General features: G+C 42.9%; 1 protein-coding gene across 1 annotated transcript in view; it reads left to right on the top strand.

Moving 5' to 3' along the window:
* The window catches only part of GCH1 (GTP cyclohydrolase 1), a 40,814-nt gene extending 23,890 nt beyond the window's left edge, over positions 1-16,924 (top strand). The window contains exons 3-6 of the mRNA XM_066608000.1: positions 1,091-1,146; positions 7,610-7,641; positions 10,732-10,816; positions 12,396-16,924. Of these exons, the coding sequence (XP_066464097.1) occupies positions 1,091-1,146; positions 7,610-7,641; positions 10,732-10,816; positions 12,396-12,522 (300 nt within the window). The 3' untranslated portion in view covers positions 12,523-16,924. The remainder of the gene's footprint in view (positions 1-1,090; positions 1,147-7,609; positions 7,642-10,731; positions 10,817-12,395) is intronic.
* Positions 16,925-17,553: the final 629 nt, after the last annotated feature.

The raw sequence follows: 17,553 nt of genomic DNA, 5'->3' as shown, positions 1-17,553 counted from the left end.
ATCATTAGCAGTAACTGTGATAGGTTTATGTGCCCCCCCACTAAAGGAGTTTGTGTGGTAGGGTCCATCACACAGGAAGTACGCTGACTGAAAAACTGACTAACTTGAGAACACATTAACCCAAGTAAATCTAAACAGCTCAGTCTGAGAACACAAGACCCACCTATGGAGAAAGATTCCAGGAAGTTTCAGATATAAAGTAATAACTGCACAAGGTAATACTTCTATAATAGTAATAGTAGTAATAGACTTCTATATACTGGAGGACTAGTTACCTAATGAATAAAAATAAAATGTCACCAGAGTGGCTTTTTAAAAGAACATGCCATATGTAGCAGGTCCTGAGGGGTGGTGCATAACACGGGGATTCTCGATTTTATGTTTTTCGAACCTTTGTATGACACAAAGCTAGGAGGGATAGCTAACACCATAGAAGAGAGAGAATTCAAAAAGATCAATACAAGCTTGAGCAGTGGACTGTAACTAACAGAATTGCATTTAAGAGGGAGAAATGCAGTCCTACATCTGGGCGCCCCACTTTAAAGAAAAATAAGACAAACTGGAGCAAGTTTAGAGAAGAGTTACCAAGATGGTGAGCGGTCTGCAAAACATGTCCTATGAGGAACGGTTAAAGGATCTGGGAATGTTTAGCTTGCAAAAAAGTAGGCTGAGAGGAGACTTAATAGCTGTCTACAAATATCTTAAGGGCTGTCACAGTGCAGAGGGATCAGCGCTATTCTCATTTGTACAAGGAAAGACTAGAAGCAATGGGATGAAACTGAAAGGGACGAGACATTGATTAGATATTAGAAAAAACTTTCTGGCAGTGAGGGTGATCAATGAGTGGAACAGGTTACCATGGGAGGTGGTGAGTTCTCCTTCAATGGAAGTGTTCAAACAAAGGCTGGACAAATATCTGTCTGGGATGATTTAGTGATCCTGTATTGAGCAAGGGGTTGGACCCGATGACCCTGGAGGTCGCTATCCAATCTACCATTTTATGGATTTGACTTTTAATAATTTTCCCAAGGATTCTAATGTATCTATAAGTAGGAGTCTGTTATTTCCCACTTATGTTTAATCTTCACAGGTTCACATAGGTTATCTACCAAACAAACAAGTGCTGGGCCTCAGTAAGCTTGCAAGGTGAGTACATATCATGTGTTCAATGTTTTTGTTTTTTCTGTTTAATCAAAAGAGATTAAAAAATGACTGAACTCTGCAGGAGGACACGTCAGAGCAGTCAGTCATTTACCAGTATGATAATGGTGAGGCCAAACTGCACTACATGACTACTGTATCATGGCACGGGTGATGAGGGGGAATGATAAAACCACTTATGCTCCATTTACATGGAACGACTGTCGTCTAAACGACTGCGCAAGAGAGGGCTGTCATCGCTAGCCGCTCACGCTCATGCAGAATGTTTAGACAGGCAGATCAGTGCTGAGAATCGCTAACTTCTCGCCCAGTGCTTCATATTGTATGCTAAACACTGAGCGGGGAACACTGATACACTGTCTTATGCCCATATTATGTTATGGTGGGCCCAGAACGGGTGGGACATTACAGAGATTCTTTATTTTTGGTGTTCTTTAGGCCTCATGTCCACAGGCAGGTCGGATTCTGCCCACGGGAGCCCGCAGCGGTATTTGACCCTACCCGCGGCCGAGGGCATTTTTTTATCTTTCCGGGTTCTGTGCGGATCTTCTTTCTTTTGCACTGCAGACATGTGATTCTGATTGGTCCCGCTGAGCCAATGAGAGACAGCAGTCACTCACCCATTCATAAATTTATGAATGGGTGTGTGAGTGAGAGCTGCCTCTGATTGGTCAGGCTGTGACCAATTAGAGGCAGCTCATTCAGCAGGCGGGGATTTTAAAGCCCCGGCTGCTGAATACTATAGAGAAGCAGTTCAGGAGAACTGCCGGCGGCCGCGGCTGAACTCCGGCTGCAGCGGAAAGGTGAGTATACTTTTTTATTTTTATTTTTACACATTTCTGGATGAATTGCAGGGAAGGGCTTATATATTTAACCCCTTCCCGACAATTCATCCCGCGCTCGCCCGCAGCGCATTGCTTTCAATGGAGCCGGCTGTATTGCCGGCTCCATTGAATTCAATGCGCTGGACAGCTCCGGCCCGTTTCTAATGAAACGCGGCTAGGAGCAGATTTTTCGGGCGACTTTTTGGCCCCGGTCACGCGATTTGCGGATGCGCATTCGTCATGCGATTCGCAAATCGTGAGAAAAAACGCCCGTGTGACTAAGGCCTAAGACGTATTTTATTTCTGCATTATTTTATGATTATGGTTTTTTTTCTCTTTTTTTGATTTGTAATGAAAAATATTTGCAAAAGTTTAAAATAAAAAAGATGTTTGGAAAAACACCTTGCATCGCCGTGAAAAACACACGTTGGCTCATGTGTAGGCAGCCTAAGCAAACCTTTTTTAAACTTTTGACATGTCAAAGCGACATATCAGAAGTTTTAATTAGTTGGGTCTCAACAGCTGGACCTGAACCGATCGCTAAAACGCATGGGCAGACGCTTCGTGCTATGTCTGTTCGGCTATCCTTGTGAGTGGTGCATGGGCTCCACAGATTTCTATAGAGCCATCTCATAGCTCCGAGCAATGACGGAAACAGCCGAACAAGCACAGTGCTCAGATGAGTGCTTCTGCCCATTCATTTAGTAAGTGGTGGGGGGTTTGAGCAGCTGGACCCCACCAATCAAAATGTCTGACGAGTCACTATGACATGTCATGTTTGAAGAAAAGATTAGTTACCCTTTAAGGATGCCTACCCACTACAGTTCTTTTTCACTGCGAAATTTGCAGTGTTTTTTTTCTCCAGGTGTCTATGGTACTTGTTAATGTTAAAATCGCAACGTGGCAAAATCGCAATTTACCGCGAAATCGCGATTTGGCCATGCTGCGATTTTAGCATTAACAAGTACTATAGACACCTGGAGAAAAAAAACGCTGGAGAAAAAAACTTCGCTGTTAACACGTAAATGGTAGTGGGTAGGCATCCTTACATTGGAAAGTCATCCTACAAAAAGTCTCTATGTAGCCCCAGCCCTAACATCTTGAAGTTATAGATGGACCTGAAAAGAACTATTCTTAGGCCTCATGTCCACAGGCTGGTTGGATTCCGCACGCGGGAGACTTTTTGTAGGATGACTTTCCAATTTTAAAGGGTAACTAATCTTTTTTTCAAACATAACAGGTCGTAGTGACTCGTCAAATGTTTTGATTGGTGGGGTCCAGCTGCTGAGACCCCCCCCCCCACCACTCACTAAGTGAATGGGCAGAAGCACTCATCTGAGCACTGTGCTCGTTCGGCTGTTTCCGTCATTGCTCGGAGCTATGTAATGCCTCTATAGAAATTGTGGAGCCCATGCACCGCTCGCCATGACAGCCGAACAGGCATAGTGCTAAGCTTCTGCCCATTCATTTTAGCGATTAGTTGGGTCTCAGCAGCCGGACCAGAACCAATCAAAAGCCTGCAGCGGAATCCCACCCTGCCAGCAGCTGAGGACACATTTACCTGTGCAGATCTCCAGTGTCCCGTCCGGACATTCTTTCTTTTTCACTATGGATGTGTGCAGAAGCGCAGGCCGTTGCACCGCGCATATGCGCAGTAAAGAAAACAACTTTAACTCCTGCTTTCCCACGGTATCCGCAGCCCATCCGCAATTGGATCGGCCGGCTTTTATAGACTTCACTGGGAGCTGTCCGTGCGGTATCCACAGCAAAATGAAGCATTTTTTTTTTTTTTCCATACCGAAAGTTCCACAAAACAAATCCGCATGCTTTCATGCAATTTGCGGACGTCCATGGATGCCTATGGGTGGCTTGATTTGCGGGTCACCCGCATATCAAACCCGCCCATGGACATGAGGCCTTAATCTTTTGTGTAAAGGGGTGTGAAGCGTTTTTCAAAAAAATCAGGGGGGGGGGGGGGGGGGGAAACAAAAAGTAGTGTCCACAAAAAATAGCAAGGTGACAGATCTACCTACATATACAAATTACTACCAAGAGTGCCACTAAATATGAATTTGAAGGGGGGAATATTCATGAATCTGGTTCTTTTGTAATATATCGGGCTGATCACAGACTAATTCCACCCAGAATTATAGTTTGTCCCCTGTGCTTTTGTTTTAACCCTGAGCAAGAGCCTTTGGCTATATAAGAGTTCTCCATTTAGCATTATCCTTAAACTTTTATAATGGTATCTAGGGGATTATTAGCTTAAGATTTGTTCTTTATATCCTTCTTGCCTTCATTTCAAACAGAGTGGAGTTTTTCCAATTAAGTTTGACATTTAATACCGCAGAGGCTTGTAGCAGTAAGACTAGCAGATGGAATAACAAAAAGCAGAGGCTTTTTCTTCTTTTTTGCATGAAATGAATAAACTTCAAAATTAAAAAAGGGGTCCTCAGGATAGATCATCAATAGTGATTAGTTGTGGTCCACCACTCGGGATCCTGTTTGCCAGCCCCATTGTCATTGCGGATAGAACGATAAGCAGACAGCTCTGTCTGTAGCGAAATGGCCCCGCTTGAATTCAATGGGAGCTTGGCCTTCAGTACCAACCTGGTCTACTGCATTGTGGACTGAGCTATCTGCTTCCAGCTCTGTTTGCAATGACGGCTGGCCTAATATCAGCTGTTTGGTAGAACCCCACCGATCAACTATTGATGACCTATCCTGAGGACAGGTCAACAATAGTAAAGTCTCAGACAACCCCTTTCATTTTGAAACAATTTAAAAAAAAGTTGCAAGTGTATACATATCCTTTAAAAAGGGGTTGGACCAAGATTAAAATGTATCCCCTATTATATAAATACTATAGAGCCAAAGTGAGCAGCATGGATTCTCATGGGTGATATGAACCCATATGGGAATTTATTTACCTCTTCAAAAGTAGTGTAACAGGGTCATTCCATCTCCGATCATTACAAAACTTTGCACATTTGTTTGTTACTAGAAGGTAAATAAGAAACTTAATTTTCAGACCCATGGGGGCAAGATATATAGGAGGTCAGTTTTCCAAAGCCCAATGAGAACCATAGGAGGATGGGCAAGGAGTTATTCTCTTCGTCATAATATGTAGATTTAACACATTTTTCCTAATGCAGCTATAACAATACAAGTTAAAGAAGGATCGGAACACAAATTTCAACATTTTTGGAACAGAAAATTCTTACCACAAGATTTCAGGGAGGCGTTCAAGATTTTTTCCCCCTCAACTACATAGAATTATCATTTGCAGTGACCTTTGGAAAGTTTACTTCCCTGTATTTCTTGATAACATGACCCGATGGGTCTGAAAATTGAGATTTTCATTTACATTCTAGTAATTAACAAATGTACAAACATTCACATAAATCAGAGATGGTTGGGTGATGTGGGTGAATTGTCTAGGAATGACCCAGAAAGGAACTTGTCTGATATGTACATCAGAACTGGAGAGAAAAGATAGGTGTGCAATTGGTGTAAACCAGAACAATTGGGTCCCAGATTGAGAAAATGTCCTGGGTTTTAAAGGGAATGTGCAATCAGAAAATGAGCTATTATATAAATTACATTTTCGTGTTAAACACATCAGATCGTGTTCAAATCAAATTGTGCTTTTTTTTTAAGCTTTTGGTCACAATCTACCAGGTTTCCCTGAAAATAAGACACTGGCTTATATTAATTTTTGCCTCAAAAGAGGCACAGTGTCTTATTTTTAGGGGGGGGGTGTCTAATAATACCTTACCTAGCAGACAATATTTGGGTCACTCTCGCTGGTCTCTGACACAGCGCTGGATTAACCAATCAGAGCATTAGCTTTCTGGAAGCGGGGTATTGAAGCCCTGCTACCAGGAAGACCTGCTCTGTCGGGGTGAAGGAGGATGCGGCAGCCTGCAGCAGTGCCGCAGCCCAGTGTGAGGACCCAAACGCTGGCTGCTAGGTGAGTATTTTTTTTTAAACATGTAGCCTAGCCAGGGATTATTTTCAGGGGAGGGCTTATATTTCAAGCCCCCCACCGAAAATCGAGGTAGGTCTTATTATCAGGGAAACGTGGTATCACAGGATGGAACCTAAAATTTAACTTTTATTTGATAATTTCTAAAAACAGGAAGGGATGGAGAAGTTAAAGAGCAAGTACAACCGCTCCCTTATATAATGAGTGGTCTCTGGGTTAAGTGACCCAGCCTGATCAGCCTGTGATCAGCCTGATATATTACAAAAGAACCAGATTCATGAATATTCACCCCTTCAAATTCATATTTAGTGGCACTCTTGGTAGTAATTTGTATATGTAGGTAGATCTGTCACCTTGCTATTTTTTGTGGACACTACTTTTTGTTTTTTCCCCCCTGATTTTTTTGAAAAACACTTCACACCCCTTTACACAAAAGATTAAGGCCTCATGTCCATGGGCGGGTTTGATATGCAGGTGACCTGCAAATCAAGCCACCCATAGGCATCCATGGACAGCCGCAAATTGCATGAAAGCATGCGGATTTGTTTTGTGAAACTTTCGGTATGGAAAAAAAAGAGCATGCTTCATTTTGCTGCGGATACCGCACGGACAGCTTCCAGTGAAGTCAATAAAAGCCGTCCAATCCGGGGCCCATCCTATTGCGGATGGACTGCGGATACCGTGGGAAAGCAGGAGTTAAAGAAAAAAGTACTGCGCATATTAAGGTGTAGAGAATAGATCAAATTGGTATTCATTTAATTGATTTTATTGCTAGGCGACGACACAGGAAATACAAACATTAAAAAAAAATCTGTACTGTGCATAACTGATGGCGAGTGGTCATCCGCAATACAGATTTTGCAGGTATGCGAAGGTCGCCGGCTGCGGTCACAGCCAGATTCCACTGTGGATTCCCGCTCTCCCATGTGTAGCCGGCCTTCCTTTCCCTGTAAAATGACCTCTGCACAGCTCACAGAGCATGCTTACAACAGTCTCCCATACAAGTCAATGTGTCCAATCCTGTCCATTGTGTGAATTGCCCATGAAGCTGCTCTAAATGCTGTTAGATGTAGCTCAGGTAAGATGGGCGATAACAGAATAAAAAAAGATTAGAAAAGTGGAAAATGTTTCTCTAATTTAATTAAAATTAATTTTAGCGCTATAGTCCCATTAAGCAAGGAAAATAAGCTTGAAAGCCCCACTTAGGCCTGTGAATAAAGTAACAGAATACATTCTGTATACTGCATTAGATCTTGGTACACTCCCTTTAAGTAAAGTAATCAGCCGCCCTAAAGGATAGTGGATAACTTTATGATCGTGGGGGTCCGACTACTGAGACCCCTGAGAATGGGGGTCCCAATAGTCCCATTAATTTCAAAGATAGCGCCAGGGATTGCCAAGTGCTTGTACTCAACAATTTCCACATGCATGACTTCCACTTCATTCATGCAGGTACCTTTGGGATCTCCATACGCAGGATCAGTAGGTGTTCCATTGATGGGACACCCACCGATAATGAAGTTATCTTCTATCTTGTGGATAGATGATAACTTTAGATTTTGGTTCAACCCCTCTAATATGTCCCCATAACAATGTAATATAATAATACACATACACGATTTTTGTTTTTCTAAAGGATCGTGGAGATTTACAGCAGACGACTACAAGGTAAGGGACCCATCACTGTAGATCCTGATTGCTTTTGATGTCTCTAATACTCTTCCAGATAATTACTGTTTGGTTATAAAGAAAAAACAAAACTCCGAGGTCAATGGATGGCACATTGATGGTACATACACAGCGAGTCTGATGGCAGCTTCTTAGAAAGGTTACAGTTACTCCGAAGCGCATTCTCTGTGTCTGTTTACAGGGTTTGGATGCAGCGATGCGAGCGCCCTTTATAGAGATAGTAATTGTTTTGACAATCACGCCTGATAACATGAACTCAGCAGTGACCAGTACACCCACACACAGAAGATTACAGATATTCTGGACTTATGGTATTAGACTACAGATATAAAAACTGCTGGGAGCAATTATAGGATCATTGACCCCTTATTCTCCCAAGATTGGATTCTCTTTGCAGAGATCAGACAAAGGGTAGGGAAATAAAGAAAATAAATCTCTATTACTTATCATCATATTACTCTCCGATTCATTTCTTTATATTCATACTAAATCCCTTTCATAAACATAGAACTAAATTATAAAATTCCGTCTGCCAGCAGCTACCACTAGAGGGAGCAAGGGAGTTTACTGTATTCTACCCATTATTCATTTCAATGTACTGTATAAACCATATGCAGTAAACCACTAAGATCCTTGTAGTGGTGGCTACAGGTAGGTAGCATGATATATTTTAGATCTGTCTATGCAGATAATTTAGAACCATGTATCAGGGGGAGAAAAAAAAGCTCTGACTGCTCTAGTTAGTTTAAGGCCAGTCTCACACGAATAGATTTGAATTGTGGATTCCGCAATTACCGTCTGGGCGGACAGTACGCGGGCATTGAAAGGCATGGACTTTTGCGGGTTCATTTATACTTGAGGTAGGAATTGCAAATTCTCCAAGCAGAAAAAAAACAAATCGCAGCATGCTCTATTTTACTGTGTATGAGCTCCATTGATCTCTATGAATGAGTTTGATCGGCAGTGCATATACAATTAATATTGTGTATGGGCTCAGATTCACTCACAAGTTGCTGGGAGACCAGATACAAATGGAATAAAGAAAGCAGGAATTCGCTTGTTCTTCTGAGCTCTCCCTCTATAAGAATAAGGGTTTGTTTTTTTAAATGATTTATACTACTTTCAAAATAAGTAGTTTAAAACCAGTAGAGCCAAAAGCGCAGTATCCCGTTCTGAAGGCTCTCAGAACAGCTCTCACCATGACCGCACAATAGAATCTCGCCTGAGCGATGGAAGGGTGTTTCCAGGGGGTTGGGCTACTTTCCACGTGGATTCAAAAATGAGTATACACATACATTCATGCAGAAAACCACACGCATACGCAACCATTTGCACTTTGTTTCCGCAATCCCTCACAGGTCTTCTGCTGAGGATATCCGCACACGAAATCCAACCCGTTTGTGTGAACCCGGCCTGAGAAATAAGGTTGTTCTCTGAGTCGATATAATTATGGTGATATCAAATTTAGTTTTGTTTAAAAAATGTTACTACTTTTGCACAATAAAAAAAATTGTTTTTCTGTTGCCACATTCTAAGGCCTCATGTCCACAGGGAAATTTGGGACTGCATGGATTCCCTGTGCAGAATCCCGCAGCGGGTCCCTCCTGGCCCGCAGACATGAGGCCAAGAACATAGATTATACTCACTTGTCCGGACGCTGCGGGTCTCCCCTCCATCGCAGCTGGATCTTCTTTCTTCAGGCCGGCGGATGTGATCAGCACACCGGCAGCATGCCACGCACACTTCTTTTCTTTTGAACTCCTGCTTCTCCCACGGTCCTGCGGGTACAGCACAATAACAGCTGCGGGTGTACCGCGGGATCGGACGCCTTCCATAGCCTTCAATGGAAGCTGCGGGAGCCGTCGGTGCGGGAAAACCACATGAAATAGAGCATGCTGCTGGTAATTTCCCGCACATGCAATCCGCATGCCAGGAAAAATGACATCCGCAGGTATTAATTACCCATGGGTGCCCAATGATTCCCTATGGGCACGGATCACGTGTGAGGGAAACCCACGCGGTTTTACTAATTCTATTTTTCCCCATGAACACTGGGCCTGTAACTTTTTCTGTTGATGGAGAAGTATGAGTTGCAGTTTTAATTGCCAACATTGGGGATAGATATGATCTTTTGATTGTTTATTATTCTCTTCTTTTGGGAGACAGAAATTAACAGCTATTCATTTTTTTGGTATTTTTTACGGCGTTCATTAAGTCAGATAAATAACAGGATAATTGTATAGTTTGGTTCGTTACAGATGGGATGATTCTGATTATGAATGGTTTACATTTTTTCTGAATAAAAGATTTTATGAGGGAAAAGGGATTTCTTTAAAATTTTATTTACAAGATTTATTAGTTCCACAAGGGGACTTGAACATGCAACCTTTTGATTGCTTACAAAATACAGTGCACTACCCATATAGTGCAGGTATTATGCCTGTTAGTGTAAAACTAATAAGCATCCTACTAGGCCCTGTATCTGGGGTGGGCGGTGGGGGAGGGGGTCTACTAGGAATACAAAGATGGCAACTATGGGGTTCATTAGGATGCCATGAAAACTCATCAGCAGCCTGCGATTACACTGCAGGGACAGAGGAAGCGCCCAACCTCTGAAGCTTTCCAGCTGCCATTGTTGCTATTGACCATGGCATCTAAGGGGTTAAACTGTTTGTTACAACTGGAGCTTGGTTGTCATTAGACAGCTGAGCACCTGTTCCATCCAGCACAGAACTAGGCTGGCCAAAAAAGTTGGTGGCCGTAGCCTAAGACCCCTTAGTGGCTGTGCTTAAAGAAGCGTGTTCACAACCACTAAATTACATAAAAATACTGAATCACAAAAAAGGATATATCCCCAAACTCAGTCACCCCCTCTATCCCATGCTGACCTAACAAAGCCACTTTAAACAACTGACTATTGATTTACAGGGTGCACACCTATAGGTGGCGCTGGAGGACAGTTTTTTTTTTGTGAACTTATTTATGACTCCAACACAACAAAAATAGTAAATAATATCCATCATCTGGTTGAAAAAGGACAGTTTCATAGGTTTTTCGGTCTTTCCACAGTTCAAGAACGCCTTACAAAACAGATCGCCATTGCAATTACAGAAGCCTTACAGCCTGCTGGTGTCGGAGTGGTTGTTGAAGCTACGTATGTCTAATTTTCAAATGTGCTACAGTATAGAGCTAAATGACAAATATGAGGTCCAACAACTCAAAGAGACAATCCTCCAGGGGTGCAGCTATAGGGGGTGAGGAGGGAGCAGTTGCACCCTGGTGCCTCTGCAGCACAAGACATCAGTATTATAAATGGCATTTGGCAGTTGTGGGCCCGTTACAGATTTTGCATTGGGAACCAAGTTACACCTTTAAAATTAGGAGTTTTCAGTGATGCAAAAAAAAAAAAAAGTATAAAATGAAATGAAACTGAATACTCACCAATCCCAGCGACTCCCTCTCTAGTGCTGCAGCCCCATTGCCCGAAACCGAGAAGCAGTGGGGTGGTCAAGTTCTGTACGCTGTGCACATGATCGCTCAGACACTCACAGGCTTCAGGCTTATTCACACGAGCGTATATCAGCCACCGTTTTCATGGCCGGCCTATATACGCTACCATCTGAACTGTCGTTCCCTTCCCTCCCCTCTCCTCCCCTCCGACTGTTTGCAATAGGAGGGGGCGGGGGGGAGCTAAGTTCTGCCCCCATCCCTCCCATTGCTGGCCAAGGACAAGGGGAGGGGGCAGCTTAGCTCCGCCCCCTCCCATTGCAAACAGACAGAGGGGAGGAGAGATGGGGTGAGTCGGCGAGGGGGGGGGGGGGAAGTGGACGACAGCTCAGATGGTAGCGTATATCGGCCAACCGTGAAAACGGCGGACGATATACGCTTATGTGAATAAGCCCTTCAGCTGTGATTTTTCTATGGCCGCTAAAGCCTGTGAGTGGATGAGCAGTCACATGCCCAATGTACAGCATGTGACAGTGTGGCGGGCACTGGGGCTGCAGCGCTGGACGGGGAGCTGCTGGGAAAGATAAATCTTCAATTTTCATTAATTTTAAGCCTTTTAAAATATCAGAAAACCCCTTTAACTGTACAATAGTCAAAAGGTAGAATAATAGCTTCTGCTAGCAACCAGCAGAATTAAAAGGGTTGTCCAACTACTAGACAACATTCTCACGATAACTGCAACAGCATTAAAATAGCAAAAAGAGTTGTACTTACTCCTCCTTTGCCTTGGGGAATCAGAGCTGCAGTCCCTCTTCAACCTGGCGTTTGTTGTGGAAGATGTCGTCACCTGACTGCAGCATCATCATCATCCATTCTCCTGGCATCAGCGCTCAGATCCAGGGCGCTATGATGCTAGGCATTCCGGATGTTGACCCTACAGCCTCTGATTGGCTGCAGCGGTCACGTGACTTCCTGTGACATCTAGCACAAAAAACACTGGGAGGACAGCGAGGCTACAGCACTCGATCCCCACGGAGAGTATGGGTAAGTGCAGCTTATTATTTTAAGGTTTTGGGGGAGATGTTGTCCGGTAACCGGCCAACCCCTTTGAGAGTGTAGTTCTCTGCTATAATACAGGGTGGTAAGGAACCCCATGATCTTTACTGCCACAGGCCACCTCTCACTAGCATCAGGTCCTACAAGCAAAGGTCATCAGAATATTTGTGAAATCTACTTTATTATTGCCTTAAATTAAATGATAATGTGCCTCTTTTTGTTTCACTCAGTCACATGTGTATGGTCATGAGAGGGGTTCAGAAGATGAACAGCAAGACAGTAACAAGCACCATGCTTGGAGTATTCCGAGAGGACCCCAAAACCAGAGAAGAATTCTTGACCCTCATCAAGAGTTGATACTAGTGCCAAAAAACCGTATATAGAGAATCTCTCTCTGCCTGAATCTGTCTACTGATGTGTCTGTGGTTCAGTTGTCTTAGTCTGTTGTTCAACTGCGTGTAGGAAATCGATGGTTCTATGGTGACACCTCTTTATTACATGTTTTATGGTAGTGTTTACATTTTTCAGACGTATCAAAAGTGGAATGGAAATGTAGTGGCATAGGGTGCAACCTCATCCACCGACATGTTCATATGGATCATGTTTTATCGAAGCCAAACCCTACTTAGTCAATGACTTTTGGAAATGGTAAAGAGTGGCACCAGCCATCAACATCCAGACATGGACTGACTACATCTATTGTACGCATGTGATCTTCAAGTCATGAAGTGCCACGGATAATTAACGGACAGCTGAAGAAGATCCTACATTAGTAGTCTCTAACTTGTGGCTCTCCAGGTGTTGAAAAAACTTAAACTTCTAACATGCCCTGAAAGCATGCTAAGACTTGTGGGCTTAAAACAAGTGGAGAGCCACAGGTTGGAGACCACTAACTTAAGAGTAATATGGCAAACAAATCAGTTAGTTCAACCATCCATACTGACAGCCTCTTGCATGCTAGGTGGTTTGGAGGTATGCCTGTCCACAGGTGATGATCCGCAGGCGATAAATTGCCTGCTGATCATGCTCTGTAATTAAGCTTTCCATAGTGTTGCTATGGAAAGCGTAATGCCGACGTCCACGAGCGGGGAATCATAGTGATTATCCGCTCGCGGGATTTAAATTGTGGCATGCTGCGATTGCCACGATTCTCCGCGGTCAGCCTATCTATCAGATAGGCTCACCTCGGAGACCTGCAGCTGCAGCGGATTATCGCTTGCGATATTCCACCTTGGCCGTGGACAGGGGGCCTTACAGATATAGTACTAGTCCTTACTGGTAAACTAGCAGAGGGTTGTGTGATTCAGGGCAATGTTACTGTATTCCACATCTTGTACTTCAGCTGAAATATATTCTCCACCAAAATATATTGACATGAACATGCGGCGTTCAACCTGCTTTTCCCAGCTGCCAGCATAGTGCCAGTACAGCTTTGATCTGGTTGATAGGGATTCCTTGCCAACCACCTTTTATATGAGGTTGTCAGGCAGCATGTCCCTAGCAACTAAGCTACTGAGGAATAGTCCAGCTCTAGAAAAAGGGGTCTGCTGTTCCAGAAGTAGAGCCCATCGACATAGTAAATTGATGGTAGAAAAAGAGCACGATACATCTGGTCTGCTCCTATATTACTTCTCTCCTAGGATAGACCTATGCTTATCCCAGGTGAATTCATTTATTGTTGATTTTCCAACCACCTCTGCTGGAAGTTTGTTCCAATCATCTACTACTCTTTCAGTAAAAATATTTCCTAACATTGCTTCTGATCTCCCCCAACTAATCTCTGGTTGCTCTAGTGTTTAGTTTCCTAATAAATACAATTCCCTCCTGAACCTTATTTATATCTTTAACACTGGGCTCACACGGGCGGATTCCAATTGCAGAATCCACAATCGTAGTCCGCGACAAAATACAGGCATTGAAAAGCAAGTAAATTTGCCTTTTCACTCACACTCACAAATACGAATTGCGTATTCTGTGAGCGGAGGAAATATGACAGCATGCTCTATTGTGCCATGGATTCTGTGCAGATGGCCTCCATTGAAGTCAATGAAGGCCGTCTGACCCACAGCCCATACAAAATCAACATTGCATATCGGCTGTGAGTCCCCGCATCATCACTAAGCGTCGGCGCAGGAAATACAAACATTTCATTTTAAAAAAAATTAAACACTATACTTTGCATGACTAACGGTGAGCCACCGCGGTTGTCCGCATTACAGTAAATTTAGGTATGCAGGGTCACCAGCCGGGCTCACAGCCAGAATCCGCCCATGTGAGCAAAGCCTTAGGCGATTTTTCTCTTGGAACGAGATAGCAGCTGCTGTGATTCCTCTATTTTTGAGCCATTTTGCAGTGGAAAAAAAAAAACAAAAAACTCCCATTCTTTCCTATAGGAGAGTGAAGAAATCAAACTGCTCTCACACACTATGCAATTTGCATGCGAGTGCAATGCATCCCCCGCCGTTTCAGCTACCACATGTCCCCGAAAATAAGACCTACCTCAAAAATAAGCCCTAGCCTGTTTTTTCAAGATTTTTGGGACGTCTTAAAATATAAGCCCAACCCCAAAAATAAGGTCTAGTTAGATTACATTAAAATAATTTTAAAAGATAGGAATACATTACCTAGCAGGCTCGGTCCAGGTCCTTCCCGCTGCTCTCCTGAGCCCCAATACCGTTCCCACAGTACTTGGCTACCCACACAGGATCCCTTCCTGTTTACGGAATTCATAAATCCCACCTCCACACAGCAATGGCTGTGATTGGTTCTTCAAGTGCTGCATTGATTGGCTGAGCCGTGGCGCTCGAACAACCAATCACAGCAATCACATTGTGGAGGCGGGATTTATGAATATCGTAACCAAGAAGTGATCCTGTGTGGGCAGCCAAGGACTGTGAGAGGGAGGGACTAGGGCCTAGCCCGCTAGGTAAGTAAAATAAGACATCCCCAAAAATAAGAGACTTAGTGCCTCTTTTGGGGCAAAAAAATAATATAAGATGGTCCTATTTTCAGGGAAACACGGTAGTAAAACATGTAATGTTTTCACATGTGAAAAACTCATTGTACAGCGATGCAGATCACGTGTAAACACGGGAATGCATCGCTGATGGCTGAAAATCTGAATTTCTCAGACCTATATCACACTTGCTTCTGTAAATACAGCCTAACATATTTATTGGTTTCACTAATGTCCCCCCCCCCCTCCCTTCTTTCCTTCAGGCTATACAGATTACAGTTCTTTACGTTTTTCCTGGTACGTTTTGTTCCTGAGACCTTTCACCATTTTTGTAGCCCATCTTTGGACTCGTTTTCTGCCAGGTTGTGTTTGGTATTCTAGTTCAGTTCCATTCACTGAAATTGGGACGAGCCTGCAATATCAAACACATGGACAGATGTGGCGCTGTTTCTGGAAAAACCTTAGACCCTTTTTTCTAGTGCTGGACAAACTTCTTTAAAGGGAATCTGTCACCTGCCTAAAGCACCATAAACTACATTATGATGCTCTTGGGGAAGGTGAAACGGAACTGGGTGCTGTATTTTTCATGCTTCCTGGTTCCCGGGGTACCCGCATGCTGCCTGAAAACATGACCCTTTCCAGAGTCCCGTGCATGAACTCTCCTATATAAGTCTATGGAAGAGCACGCACAGGATTCTAAAAGAAGTAGGATTTTCGGCTAGCACGTGGACTTCAGCTGCGGGCACCACAGGAACCAGAAAGCGGGCGCAAATGAAAAATACAGTACCTAGTTAAGTTAGTTTATGGTGCTTTAAGCAGGTGACAGGTTCCCATTAAAAGGGGTTGTCCAAATTCTAGCTGTTTTGCTGCAGGAGACAGAAGCTCTGTACATTGCACAGTGGCCAGGGTTGGTACTACAGACTGAGTCCCATTCACTTCTGTAGGACTCGGCCTGTAGTACCAACCCAGACCACTGTGCAATGTACGGAGCTGTCTGCTTCATGCAGCAAAACAGCTAGAAGTTGTCAACGGCTTTAGGAACTCAAAATATTTACTATAATTTGTCTGTATTACGATTTCTTTTTAATAACTATATATTTCGCCATACCTATATACTTTTATATCCAGCTTTATCTCAGCTTCTGTTGCAATACATTCTTAATATAGTATTTTTTGCTCATCATATCATACTTACATGTGTATAGTATTTTGGAGATATTGGATGATAGAAAATTACTTCTTGCTAATGGCTGTTATACCTCAGAAAATAAAGTTGGATGTAGATGTCCTAATTATGTGTAATTGAATGGTCTATGAGTAATGTAACGGTTTAACTGATATATTATATATCTGTGCAGTCAATTTTCCTTCATCGTTTCTTTGCATATTGATAACTATCGAACTGAGAAGCAGCTAAGGAGATCTGTATGTGTGTATTTATAATGTCCTGTACGTCGCCTGATACATGCCTGTGGTCTACATAGATATCTGTGAGTAGATGTTTTGTGTGTGAACATTTTTTGGACCAAATTATTTCACCCTGGGAGATACTCTGTATATACCAAGACTACCCAGGCAGACAATGACTGTGTAATGTAACTTTAAGGGATTAAAAGAAAAGTAATACCCATTTTTAAAGTGGTCTAAATTCTAAAATATATGCCTAGAATATAACTGACCCTGAATGATATAAAGTTATAACATAAGTGATCCTGTAGGATGCAAATTGTGTTTATTTAACTCTTCCTAATGTAATTTATATCTTACGTTCAGCACAATTAATAAAGCACAGGTTATAATCGACCACTGCATTACGTCTTTTTTTAACACATAAGGGCCAATTTTGGATTTTACCTTCCGAAGTCCAAAAGCCATAACCTTTAAGCCAATGTAGTGGTAAAAGGTTTTATAGTATTAGCAAGAATTATCACAGCACATCATTCTTGGTGTCCTTTTAACCCTCTTTAGTGGCATGCCCGAAAAATCTCCGGGGGCTTGCTGTACTGTCCATGCAGTTAAACCCCGGAAGATTTCCGTGGACAGCTCTAGTGCTGAAATGTGCAGAGCACTGAGCTGTCATCTGAAATCTTCCGGGATTTTTATTGCATTGTTGACTCTTTTAAAAAATCTGCCCTGTGAGGCATGACATGGTAATAATAAATCTGCCACTGAAGGGGTTAAAGGACGCCAGATACATATACACCAGAGGCATACACATATTCAATATTGTCCTGGATGCTGTGCTATTTCAACTGAGATTTCCAGACTGATCTGTGCTAGAGGCTCTGAATGAAACAGATGCAGATGTGAACAGATCCATATAATCCTGGCATGGCTGTATATAGAATGCCTGTATGGCAAAAATCTGTAAACCTTGCCATGCAACATGCTTGCACCATTTGTTTTATTCACTACTGCATAGGCAGAAGGCT

This window comes from Eleutherodactylus coqui, chromosome 6 (assembly GCF_035609145.1).
Source record: "Eleutherodactylus coqui strain aEleCoq1 chromosome 6, aEleCoq1.hap1, whole genome shotgun sequence".
Lineage (NCBI taxonomy): Eukaryota > Metazoa > Chordata > Amphibia > Anura > Eleutherodactylidae > Eleutherodactylus > Eleutherodactylus coqui.
The sequence above is the reverse complement of the archived record's forward strand: the minus strand, read 5'-3'. Positions and strand labels throughout refer to the sequence as shown.